A 13,965-nucleotide genomic window follows, 5' to 3' on the forward strand; every position below is an offset into this window, starting at 1 on the left:
TCACAGGGAAGCTGTTTATAGCTTCAGGGGTGAGAATTTTGAACCTGTCCTGCAGGTCACCCATGTCCTCAGGGTTCCCAGATCTAACAGCTGCCTGCAGACCCAGGAGTTTATTGTAATACTGCAGTAACTCCTCACTCAGATGAAGGGGGCAGATGTAGATGACGTCCACGTTGGCATCTAAAACAAAGGGGCACAATGTTCATTACTGGAAGAAAGGTAGACTCCATTCAGAACAGCAAGCTGGTAATTCCTGATCATTTGCTAACAAACAGCTTCCCTAAAAGAGCACTGGAAATAAAAACGAAATCTGTAATTCCCAAATCTTAGTGGTTTAACTGCTTTTTCTGCGCTTCAGCATTTCTCTGAAGACAGGTCAGTAACCCAAAGAAATAGCTAGTTTTCAGAATTCAATCTGCAGAACATATTGGGGGCAGAATTTTGAAAGTGTTGCAGGGGGATTTATATGCGCGACTCACATTAACATCAATGGGAATTGCGCACTGCTTTAAAAATATATCCCATTAACTTCAGTAAATTATAAAACTGAGCTATTAAGTTTAGAAAGCTGATGAAATTGCAATTTCATACGCTGCCTGGATTTTGCACGGCCTGTTCCTATTCTTGTCCTGTCCACATAAAAGCTCACGGTAGGATACCATTAATAACTATTGCTGAGCATGTGAGTGTGCAGATTAGCTAGTTAAATACCACAGGGTGAAAATCTGTTTTTCTGCATGTAAAACAACTTGGGCTGAAAGACAGTGTATACACAAACACTTAGAGGTGAGAAAGTGAAAGTCTTTAATATATGCTGGTTTGGAAAATTTTAACTCCTCTGCTCTTCTAAAATATTAATGTTATTAGATGAGCTAATGAATTAATGGGCCTTGCAACATCAATAGAATACGCTGCCAAAAAGCACTCCTAGATTTTGATCCAACTCCTGCTGAAATCAGTAGGAAGGCTTTCATTGTCTTTACTGGGCACAGGAACAAGAGCCTGGCAAGTGTCAGGGACAACTGCTATTACATGTGAATGAATCAGAAGCAAAACAAGTATCAGACTAAGGAAACTCTGAGCTTAACGTTATAAAGGAACAAGATATCCCGTTCATTCACTTTGTTTTGCCGTACTGCTGCAGGCAAACAACCCACATTAAAAATGTAAGGCCAGAATCTCAACTGAAGCATTGCAGTAGCACAGCATCCGACAAACGGCCCTGCATCTGAAGCCTCGACAGCGCCTTTCTGTAATACAGTTCATTACCATATAACTTTTTAAAATAATTAAAAGAACAGTTCACTAGAACTGTTACTCAATACTCTATTGCTCTGAGGCATTTACTCAGACTTGCAAAATGAGCCTGAATATTTACCAGCTCGGGTACAAAAAGACTACTTGCTAGTGTCGGCTGTAGTGCTGAATGGACTGCACTGTCAAAAAGTGACAAGCTCAAGTGAATTTGTTGCATAAAATGCTGCAACATATTTTACTACTCTTAGCACTGCCCTATAGAGAGATACACAAGTCTCCTTTGGACGCAGTGGGGGTCCAGAGACAGATTAACTCATAGGAGGTCACAACAAGCAAGGAAATCCTCTGGTATTCTAGAGAAAAAGAAATGCACTATGGTAAATATCAATGCTCTGCTGCCAGGCACAGGTAAAGCATCTGATCTAGTTAATAATTTAGTTAATATTTAACTAGTTTGTCTCTTACTCATGGTCTATTTTACATTTTACAGTAGAACCAATTTTCATGTTCACAGATTCTAAAGTGAGAAAGAATGCCTGTTTAATGTGTTGACTTTGTCCCTTTAAGTTTCTAACTATCATTTTAGAGCCAAAAAACCCACTATGTTAAAAAAATGAAAAAAATAAAACTGTACTGTGGAAAAACAATATTAGTGCCTAGATAATATATAAAGGCAATTACATTATTATTTTAGGCAACTGTAAATTTCTGGATCTAATATATTTTTGTTACAAACTTACTAAATGGCATTTATAAAATAATAATGATACTGAAATATACATGAATCATGTAAAGTATGTCATTCCAGGGAACCAATGAAGTTGGTCACTGACAAATAATACTCTTCACTGCTTTGCTTAAAAGAGGACTGTCATTCTTTGGAAAAACTTTTAGCTGTATGTCTTTTGCCTCATTTGCCAATTTAAAAAAAATTGGTTTAAATAAGGGCTTGCTCTTTTCTAGCACATCTTTCTCTCCGTATGAGCCTGAACAAACGCTAGCAGAATTAGCTACCTAATTCTGTAGAACACTAAACACTTTCGATCGTTTGTGGTGCTCAGCATGCCACAGGATGAGGCTGCTTTACCTTATCACAGAGTCGGAAAGAATCAGCATGTTTTTCTTAGGAATAATGTGGACAGGAGCAAGTGCCATAGCAGATAAATTACTTCTGAGCTTATACGTTCTCTATATTTAACATTAATACAAAAAGAAAGTCCTCATTGGTCATTCTCTTTTACTCACACCTATGGGCAAATAATGATCAAAAAATAGGCAGCCAGCAGCTCATAACATACCCAGTATGTCACACAGCCTTCCCATCTGCATATTCTGTTGGAGAGCAAGATCAGGGATATGCTCACGGATACACTGGGAATATCCTGGAAAACAAGTAAAGCCCCCCACAAACTATTCAGAACACCCCGGTACATACTTGAAAGAAATCAGACTTCTGGATTTAAAAAAGCTGTAATAAAAGTATTTCAAATCCCAAACACGGTATAGCACTAATTGCATCATCTTTATGAATTTACTTTTATTAGTGAACTGATGTAACATCATTTTTTTATGTCATGAGATTTTAAATACAGACCTAAATGTTACAGACCCATAGAGCTTTATAATTTAAACACGTAGACTGAGTATTTTGTTTGAGTCTTCCATGTTGCTAGAATTTTTTCAAACACTGAAAAAAAATGACACCATCATTAAAGAATCCTGGTACACTTTGTCCTTCACACAGATAAAAGGCAACAAAACCACCTCGTTAAGGAGATGTCTCAGTGATACCCGATCACTTTGTTGCAGAGAACGAATGAGCGTCTGAGCCTGGATTATCTATTTGGAGGTCAGACTTCAACTGATTGCACACTCGCATTCTAAAAAGACTGCAATAAATTACATGGCCACTGTAATTATAATCTCTAATCCTGTGATTTTTAAATTCAGCTAATTCTAAATTAATCAGCACATACATACAAACACACACACAACCACACAATGCGAGCTGCTACTTGCAGTAGCTGTGATTGAATCAATAAGGAAGTTCAGCCTAACATTCAGTGTTTGGCATAAAACCTTGACTGATCCACTAACAAGATCCTTACAACATTTCCATACATCTACACATGACCAATCATCTGAAACTTATGAAAAACTTAGTTTGACTAAAATCTGCTCAGTATTTCAGTGCTTTCAGTTTGGAAGACGCTAAGAGTGGATCTTCCAGGCAAATTACAAGGACAATTACTAAAAGCAATCAGCATTCTAAAGTGCGGTGGCAATGACATTTTGCACACAGGAGAGCAGAACATAATAAAACACAGAGAAATGGAAACCACCAGTTTCATTTTAGTAATTTCTTGTAAAACTTACATATTGTAGTTAGCACAATGGTACCAGGCACCTGCAGAACTACATCAATGTAAAAGATATCGATTTTTTTGCCACTCTAATATTAAGGTACAGTAATTTGAAAAAGCTTGCTCTGATTACTTAAACTTTAGTCTCAAGGCTTCATTTTGTTCTCTCAGGTCCAGACCAATTTTAAGCCACTAACAATGCTGCCTAACAATTTAAAAACGTTTAAATCTCAAAACATAGGAAGTAGCTGATTTCTCTACACTAAACTGTCCTCTTGAAAACACATTTGTTTTTAAGAACTAAACCTGGGCAGAAAAATCACATGCAAATATCACTTGGAAAATCACTAATTATTTGAAAGGAATAATAGTTAAAGCAGCAACTGAACAAAGGTTAAAACTTGCATGTTGCTATGGTTCTGTAGATACACTAGAGCATTATACCAACTACCACACATACTTTTCTTAGATATGTTAATAAAACATATTAATTCACAATATATTAGCTTCCATTGACATGACCCCATTAGATTTAATGAGAGGAATATTCACTCCTTGTGAATCATTCACCTTCCAATGGACATTATGAACCACATTAATCCTCACACCTGATACATTTTGAATGCTCTGTACTTACACGGCTGGTCATCTGACAGTTCTTATTAAAAGCAGAGGCTTAATATTCCTTTCCTTGCAGTTTAAGCAAAATTCAACCCAAATTAATTACAGATACTGTGATCACAGTCTGCATGTTCCAGTATAACTATAACCTGTGCCATCATTTCTGTTTCATTACGTACAGCTTGTTTACCTATCACTAAGATTTTGTGCCACAGCATTTGGTTACAAATGCATGAAACTTTTCAAATAAATTTGCATTTGCCAGAAGCCAAAGCTCCTCTTTTGATTCAAAGAGCCGCTACTTCAGTTGATCTCTACCTGCAATCTGGGTAAGTTAAACTCCAAATGGTGTCTGAAAATAGTGATGTCGACAAAAGCCAGCGATGGCAGAGCACTTGAGGATGTGGTTGTTCATTTGCACAAGGCATCAGTGCATCCCCGGACCCCACTGGTGGGACTGGTCCATGCAAGGGTCGACCTTGCAAAGCAAGAACTAAGGATTTTGATTGCTCAGTTCAGTAGCACTGAAAGGACACTGAGGGCCTTCCTCCTGCACATGAGTTTTACGGTAGTGTATGTGCAATGACTTCAGTGGAACGCTCCCAATTCACACAGAGGGAAGCGTAGGGAGAGTTACAGAAGTACTAAAATAAGGGGTGTATGAATTAATGGCAAAGGGTCTGCTTTCACCTCCCCTTTCAACCTCAGCCATGACCTAATGCCCTTTAACTGCCATTTTCTTCATAAATTTTGCTGATCTCAAAAGTGTCTTCTCTCAACAAAGAATCCAGAACACTTTTCAAACTTGCCTTTGAAAAAAGATGTATCAGGGGGACAGGACATGACAATTTAAGTAACCATGGGGCAATGTCTGAAGGGGAAGGAGGAAAATGAGCTATCTAGGATTCAGTCACCTCGTGCTTCCCAGTGCTTGGGCCATGTCTAATAAATAATAACTTTTCTCATTATGCTTGGCGCACCCACTGTTCAACCGAGCCTGCTTATAAAAAGGATTCTTGTATCACACAAGAGGAAGCTTTGATAAGTATACAGTAGGTTATATAAGGTGACAAATTTTATTTATTGTAAATGTAACTATTTGGGTAAAAAGATTGATCAATCATTTTAAAACAGGTGAATATAAAAAGAAACAGTATTTGAATCCCAAATATCGCAAAAGTGTATACATCCATTAGAATGTGGGAATAAATCTGATTAGAAAGCTCAAATTCCTTTTTCCTTAAACTAGCTGACAAAAATGCTGAACAATCTTTGAACAACGAAATCTACTTTCTTTTTTTAGCTATACTAGAAATCCAAAGTTTTTGTTTTGGTGAAATAAATGGAAACATATTCTTCACAGCAGTATAAAGTTTAAGCCCTTCACTAATCCATTTCCTGGATTATTTCCAGAAACTTGACATGAATCTGAAACTGTTGTGAAAATGAAGACTGCTGAGAAATTCACAGTTATGACTATCTCCATTTTGGAATGCCACTTGCATAGGAAGAAAAATCAGACTCTGATTTGCCCTAAATGCTGAAGTCAAGGGAATGTGAGTAGAGAATTTCAGGCTCTATTTTAACAGAGAAACCACTACCAGCGTATCATCAAACTTCTGTGTTTTGGTGTTCATCTGCTCTATCCTAGTTCTTGAAATTTAGACACATTTTTATTATTACCCAGATTCAGGCCTTAAAAAAAAAATCCTGCTGAAATCAGTTGTCATTTTGCATGTTTCGTCCTCTTAGACTGAAACAAATGTTACTTGTTTAAGTTGTCCAGCTTGCTAGAAGTCTACTCAAACAGACTTCCTAATTGTAACATTCCATAAGGCTAAAGAAAAGGCGGCAAAATATTTCAGGGTGTTTAGCAGTTCTTTTTCAAAACAAATACTACAAGACATGGCAGATCAAAAGCATAACTGGAAAATACCTGAGAACAAACTACACAACGGTACTAGTTGGAAGTGTTCCAGTAATGGGCCCAAAGTTTTACAAATGTTTTTTAAGATGTCAAATGTGTAGGAGCAGATTAAACATTTAAAATTATTTCTATTCTTATATTTTAAAGGTTTTTAGTTTACAGACTCTAGGTTTTTATATTTTCAAATTTTAAATATAAGCTGTTAAAATTATATCAAACATAATTTGGTCAATTTCTTAGTCATTTTATGTTGCTGTTTCTCAAAACCAGTTCAATCTTAACATTTAAAAAAAAAAAGCCATGTATTTGCATTACATTTTAATAAGCTAAATACTTATAATGATTTAATTCATGTAAAAACCCTACGGAACTCTACTAGAACTCTTGATATAGTCACTGCAATTAACAAAACCAAGCATGAATAACTTTTGCAAACAGCACTTTCAAGTCCCTCTTTTGGAGGACATATTTTTTTCGATGCCCTACTTAAATGGGTTTCCTAATTTTCCAGGAAAGCATCTGCACTCAAATTATCTTTGCTACTTACTTTCTTCTTTATTAAGGGAAAATTTCCACTTGAATACTGCAGCCTCCTACACATGCACATACAAATTCCTGTATTTACAGCAGAAGGTTGCATAAAGCACGTTACAGAATCAGGGCCCAGGCTCCAGGTGAAGTGCTAAATGAAGTGGAATTTCCCTAGAGTTTTAGAATTTACTTAAGAGGCTGAAATAATTTAAAAACTTTTATAAATTCCACTGCATGTTACAAATCCATCAGAGAAACAGGGACATAATGATTAATTTTTTTATGTTAGCCTGTTTTGATTATCCTGAGATTTTTGTAATACAACTTTGAAGGTACCTGTTGTGCAACAACTCTGCTGACTTTTGAATTCACACACCTAATTAATAATTGCTTTTCCTGTATAAATGCTCTCCTTCACATTTTTACCCAGTTTAGAACACTGGAATGTATAAATTTCTTTTAAACGATCCTGCTTTAAAACAGGATTCAGTCATCTGATTTAACCTAGCATATTCACATGAGACTGAGACAGAGGTGTAATTAAAAACAGTTGTTCATCAAATGTATATTTATGTTAAACGTAGTCAGCAGAATCATGAAATAAAAGGCTATGTGGGCTCCAAAATCGAGAGCTTAAAACTTATTTACAGTCTTCATTAATTCAGGTCTTAACCAATTCACTTTATGAAATCCGGAATCTCTCAGGTCAATTAATTTGCTATGTAAGTACAAAATATAAATCACGTTACAAGCATTTTGACAGGATTTCATGTTTTAGGAGATTATCGGTGCATTTTAGAAATTCCCAAGAAATCATATTCTGTAATTTCTGAACACCTACACTTCGCCACTGCATTGCAGAAAACAGCTTTTAAGCTCCCCAATTCATAAATGTAATTAAATAATTACATTAGTGCTAATTAACATGAAACTGCAGATTATTTAAGCGCAAAAAACACTATTCAACTTCTTAATTATTCTTGTTCACACAGCATTTCCTTTTGCTCAGGCGCCCTAGGTGCAAATAAAGCATCCCATCTGCTCGTAATTAGAACTAAATAATTTCAGAGAATGTAGCTTATCATTTTGACTGCACATTTGATTAAAAACAGTGTACAAGCAATATCCTGGCTTATTGCTGTAACAGCAACAACACACACAGGCCCATGTTTTCCTATCATTAAAGAAGACTGAAAACATTATCTGTTATTTCAGGGGGAAAAATACAACTTTTTAGTTCATTTCATACAGATGAAAGCAAATTACAGCAAATCACCTCTCCACTGAATAGCGGCCCCCACATAATGACTTTATTTGCTTAATCCCCAAATTAAACGCCGTTTCGAGCGAAGGCCCTGTGTTATTACTCTCATCATGTCGAGAACATTTTCCTGCCGAGACCAATTTGAATAAAACAAGGGGCCTTCCTTGAACTCAATCAAGGAGTCATAATGTGGTGGGTAATAGAGGTTGCTGATAGATTTGCAGGCAAAAGTGTTATACCTAATGATGGGATATGGATAATAGTCCTCCTGGAGGTCCTGATGCGATTCCAGTTGGCTGCCAGATGCTAAAAATCAAGAAGAGCATTGATCAGTGACAGGAAGCTGTAGTGGATTCATCTAGTCAAACTTCAGCTGTTTTTCCACTGTACAGTTAAGCCAGGCATAAATTATATTAATTGATTTAATTACATACTTAAAACATCTTCCCCAATTAATTTAATTAGGTGGCTACATGAAGCTACTGGCAGGGGAAGATTAGAGGCTGCTCACTTAATTAACAGAATATGAATGAAAAAAAAGAAAGCAAACATAAATGAAATTGTGAGCACTAATTAAGAGGCTGTCTGCAAACTTAAATACTTTCTGACAAAGTGGTGACAGGAATGTAGACAAGAGAGGGATTTTTTTTCAGCAAATTAAGTGCCACAAGGTATATATAAGGAACTAAGGTAATGCAGTTAAAACATTGATTTTCTGACAGAATTACTGAAGTCAAAGCGAAGGGACATTTTCAATAGAAACACTGCAACAGATTTTGCAGACACAAAGGCTGAATCGCTGATGAAGGATGAAATATGATACTCGGACAAGTGTATGGTTAAAGGGGAAAAAAATGGAAACAGCTTATTGCAATCACTGAAGCAAGAGATGTTTAGAAAAGAAGTGCTGCCGTAACAGCTGGTAGCACTGCACACCTTGGCCCTGATGTAAAAATTCTCCAGGTGTCTCTGACGTGATTCCTTCAGGGTCTTTTTCACACGTGCCATGTGATTACGCAAGAGCCAAGAACTGGCGATCACACCTGATGCCCGCTGCTGCTGCCTGAAATGGATGTAGGCTCTTCTGGCCTGACAACATCGCCACGTTGCTTGGATCTTTGTAGCGGCCATTTCGGTGCCTCCTTGGCCTTTGTATCTTTGGCCAGGTCGATTTAAGATCTTTTCCACGGTTGACTGATTCTTTATCACTGACAGAATGTCACTTTTGGTGGGATTCTCCTTAAGCTCAAAGTCTGACGCAACTTCCGCCAACTTTTTACAGTTTATTGTAGCCAATGGTACAGCGTAGTCCTTGAGAAGCTTTTCTGTATGTTCCAAAAAAGAGACAATGCTCTCCCAAGACAAATAATAATGTTGCTTGAATGCCAGAAAGCCTGGAGCTTTCTGGTCTACTGTGCCATGGAAAACAGCAATGTCACAATCAAAGCACGGATCCTGTAAGGACTGACATGGAGGCATTTGCGGGGGCTGTGGGAAGAAAACAGCCACAGGTTAAGAGTAATTGCCACTGATTGTAAATGAGAGGTCAAGACACACTACTGTATTACTATTTACAACTTAACTGTGGGAATTTATGCATCTGAAACACACCCATACTGATTTATACATCATAACCACAAAGTCTAACCTAGCTTCACCATAAAACCCATTGCCACACAAAGACGTCAGAGGTCACGCAAGATTATGAGCGTTTTTACAGAAATACATTAATTGCACAAACGAACTCTGCTTGATTTACCAAGTAGAAAAATTAAGCTCTACAGTGATTCACTGGACTACAATCAGAAAGGAACTGCAGTAGCATTCTTCCACTGAGACTGCCTCTACCTATCCCAGGAGAATGGGCAACAACCTGCCATATAAATGCAAATGGGGTAAAATTTGGAATAGAAACGTTCATGCTTCTTAACAGAGCTCCATATTTCCTGGCAACTTTAGCCAACAACTCATTAGCTTTGATTTTCAATCTAAGTGCACTACTTTCAAACTATTTTTAGGTCATTATTTTATTTACATTAATGAAATCATTGATCTCCATTTCTCAAGTTCGCTTTATCTTTGATTTTCAGATCTCCTCTTTCATTTTCAGATCTCCTCAAAAGTCCAAAAATCTGGAAAGATCATGCAAAACTCCAGACAGTTTGCTACGGAACACAATAATTAGCCATAAAAAGAAATAAATGTCCCTTCTGCATGGGGATCAAGAACAGTCAGGAAGCATTAGGCAGTCAAGGTCAAACTCCCCTATAGTCTCCTGTAAATATAAAGGGAAACACCACATTTGCTTAACTGCAGTGAGGGAGATTTAGATGAGACATTAAAAAACTCTTTTATAACAGTAAAGACAGTTAGTTAAGCACTGGAACAGATGGCCTAGGGAGACTGTGGAGTTGCTATCACCGAAAGTTTTCAGAACAGGTTAGAAAAACATCTGTCTGCAATATTACAGGTACAGGTAAATCTGCCTGGAGGTCTAGATAACCTCGTAACATCCTTTCTAGACTTATTTTCTAAGATTCTGTGAAAAAAACCAGACAAATACAGGTAGAAGATGTGAGAAAGTAGACACTGGCAATATATGAAGTATTTCCTATTTTACTTCAGTATTTACGATTTACTGGATTTGGTTCAAACCCTTCTGTACCAATTCAGTAATTTACAGTTACTTCCTAAACCATCTCTGCTAAAGACAGTATTAAAAACATGAATAAAAACCTCATTATCCTCACTGTCTAAATACCTGTGTCTGAGAGGGGATCTGCAGCTCAAATTCCAATTGCTGAGCTGGATACATCCACACTGGCTTTGACTTCCTTGCTGAAACCATGGAGCTGCTGGATGGAAGTGGTGCAACGTTACCTTTACTAGAGGAGTATGTGCCATAAATTGCTTCCTTTGAGTTTGGGAAGGTGATGGTGTCTGTGTTCTCAGGGTTCACCTTACTACTAATCTCTCCTGTACCAAAGAAAAAAATTGATTGCAAGTTTCATCATTAGAAGTGCAACAACAGCATCAAATTGATGCTCTACCACCAACCATTAGGGACTGGCGTGCTCCAGTTTGCTCTCACGTTCAAGTGGGTTGCAATTTTCAGTTTTAATCTATAATGTTCTGAAGTTTGTAATATGCCAGCCAACAGTATACCCAGGATAACAATGTCAAAATAATAGCACTTATACTCCAGGTTATTCCATACATAATTGTAGTTTTCAACTGCCCCTTTTCATTAGGAGAACTTCTCAAGTTTATGGGATTGCTACTGAGCCCACTGCTCAATCTGCGCACGTTCCTTTCCATACTGATGTCATGTGCCACAAGCAGCTGTAGCAACAACAGCTTTGACTACACTTTGTGACAGATCAGAATCCCATTGCCCAGAGTATATTCACTTACTAGGAGTCATTAATTTAATCACACTGGCAAAATAGATGCTTAATCAGCTGTTTTAAGTCATGACTTACAGTAACACTGGCTTTACGCTAGCACCAATGGTCAGATCTTCACATTCCGGTGCTTAGAATTTGAAACATGCAGGTGGGAACCTACCAGGATTTCAGAAATGAACACGGACCAAATTCTCACAGGGGTAAAGAAATCTGATTCCTGTTCAGTTGCAAGACACAGGATGCTCAAGGACATCTTTACCCACTTAGTATCAAGAATTTGAGTGAGCGCTCATTAGAAAGCTGCTTCCTTGTGAGATAAAACAAGGGCCTGAAAGTGAAGCTGGAGATTCAATTGATGGCTGTTACCAATCCTTCGTACTTACCTACAGCTGATTTCTTGTGCTGCCTGTGAAATTCATGGAAAGGTGCTACTTTGGATACAACAGGAGATGTCTGAAGAGTTATCTTTGCTGCTGGAGGGATAAGCCTTAGTTCAGTTAGGCTCAGAATACCTACAAGATGACATTACAGAACAATTCCTATATATTCCAGCTATGAAAGAAAAAGAATTAGTAGCCAGAAAGAAATAATTAAACAAAGGCAGACCCAAGCTCTTTCAGTTCCAAATCAAAACTAGAAAAGCAGCAGTTTTCTCTTATTGAAAGATTCATATCTTTCAATATTCCATATTTTACCTTCAAGGAAGGTGAGCTTTGCTTATAAAAATTGACAAATACATGAAGGATATTGTAATGGTGCTGATTCAGAGAGGGAATTATATGCTTGTACAATGGCAATTTAATATGCAGAATGGATGAGAATTAACTCTTGTAAACCACAACGTAATCATGTAACCATGAATATGGACTGATTGCTAAAATAGTCCGAGTGCAGGTCTGGTTAACATTGACTGATTAATAACCAGACGTTAATCACAGCCATGTTATTTAGTCATGCAAGTACTCTCCATTGAACACTTCTTTTCAATAGCAACTGAACTCTGTGAATTACAAGATAACTGACTAAGGGAGGATGATGCTCAACGTAACATATGCTGTGTCCTATGTTAGTTACCACATGGAATAAGTAGTCTGAAGTTGATCTCTGCCCTTCGCAATGTTTGAGATCACTATTCTTACAAGTTTTGAGGTGCCAGAACATTTGATTACCAGATATCTACTGCAAGCAGCAAACACCGCTGTTTATATAGCATACATCTGGAGGCAACAGTACCCAGGCGGGCTTCTGTGACTCACCTTTCCTTATCTCTTCTTCTAACAGGGGTAAGGGAGAATCCATGTAGCGAGAGGCAGGCAAGCCCCAGAGGTTGCTAACTGTATGACCTTTCACTGTCTTCTGACTACACAGCTAGGAAGAGACAGAATCTTCTCTTACCAAAGGGAAATCTGCGATTTGCAAAGACACACTTTTCTACTCCCGCAATAATAAATAATAAATATAATTTCCGCTATGAATAGTTTCATTAAGATTTAATAACGTACCAGTACAATCACTGCTTTTACTACTTATGAACATGCTATAGTATTGTCTACTGTCATTACTTCAGTAATTTAAAATAAAGTTCATTAAATCCAGTTGATGCCTTGTGACTGCTGCTATGCAAAAGTCAATGTACTAGTTAATAAAGGAATCATCAGAAATTTGCTCGATTCTAATAAGTATAGCATAAACATAGTATTTCTTGACAGAACAGACTTTAAATATATAAAATGCATGCACAGGCAAGGTACAGAAAAGGCAGTACTTTCAAATATGTAAATAAATTTTCACTGGAAAGAATACTAATGGAATTAAAATACATGAAACTTCTAACAAATCAGGGAACAGTAAGTATCACAGACTTCTGAAGTTTCAGGGTTCCTTGAGGACAGGAGGGAATGACACAGGCTGATAATGTGATGTGGAAACATGTGTCACACTGGCTGTGCTAATGTGGGGATTAAAGCTCCCTTACTTCCCCAAATAACCTGTGCTTGCATGAAAAAACAGAACCTGCTGGTTCTAAGTGCCATGAATTCAAGCAGCGACACACATCACTTTGGGACAGCGATATCATGTGTCTTACTGTTACATTTCTTATCGCCCATATAGAAGATTGCTGTGGAAAAAGAATATATTTCCACCTTATACTTCAGTACTAAAAATACAAAAACTCCGTGTTACCATCTAGCATTTTTTCCTCTCTCCAATATCCTAAGGATCTTCAGTTTCTTTCTGAATACACCTGCTATTCCATTTGCAATGTGGGTTGTACTCAACTCCTAAAGAAACAGAGTGCTAGATATTCAGTGAGTTTAAACAATTACAGCACACTCAACTTCATGGCAAGTAACATCACTGAGACCTCTCACTTCATGATAGTGAACCACCACCAGCAGAAGATTATACTGTTTTCTCTTCTCTGGCTGATGCTAGAAAAATGAGACAATGATAAACCTGGAGAGACATGAAAGATTCAACTTAAATGTTTTATGAAGGAAAAGGAAAATTTAACACTAGTCTATCAAACTTTACTCTGTCAACAGATTTTTGGAAATCCAGATAAAGGTTTCTTCGTTTTAGCAGCTAAACTAC

The 13,965-nt window shown here is 37.3% G+C and overlaps 1 protein-coding gene across 1 annotated transcript in view; it reads right to left on the reverse strand.

Moving 5' to 3' along the window:
• The window catches only part of IQCH (IQ motif containing H), a 72,606-nt gene that overhangs the window by 43,088 nt on the left and 15,553 nt on the right, over positions 1-13,965 (reverse strand). The window contains exons 6-12 of the mRNA XM_074880178.1: positions 12,627-12,738; positions 11,754-11,882; positions 10,725-10,939; positions 8,900-9,451; positions 8,203-8,269; positions 2,556-2,639; positions 5-180 (exon numbers count right to left, since the gene is read on the reverse strand). Of these exons, the coding sequence (XP_074736279.1) occupies positions 5-180; positions 2,556-2,639; positions 8,203-8,269; positions 8,900-9,451; positions 10,725-10,939; positions 11,754-11,882; positions 12,627-12,738 (1,335 nt within the window). The remainder of the gene's footprint in view (positions 1-4; positions 181-2,555; positions 2,640-8,202; positions 8,270-8,899; positions 9,452-10,724; positions 10,940-11,753; positions 11,883-12,626; positions 12,739-13,965) is intronic.

The sequence above is a fragment of the Strix uralensis genome, chromosome 11 (assembly GCF_047716275.1).
Source record: "Strix uralensis isolate ZFMK-TIS-50842 chromosome 11, bStrUra1, whole genome shotgun sequence".
In the NCBI taxonomy this organism is placed as follows: Eukaryota; Metazoa; Chordata; class Aves; order Strigiformes; family Strigidae; genus Strix; species Strix uralensis.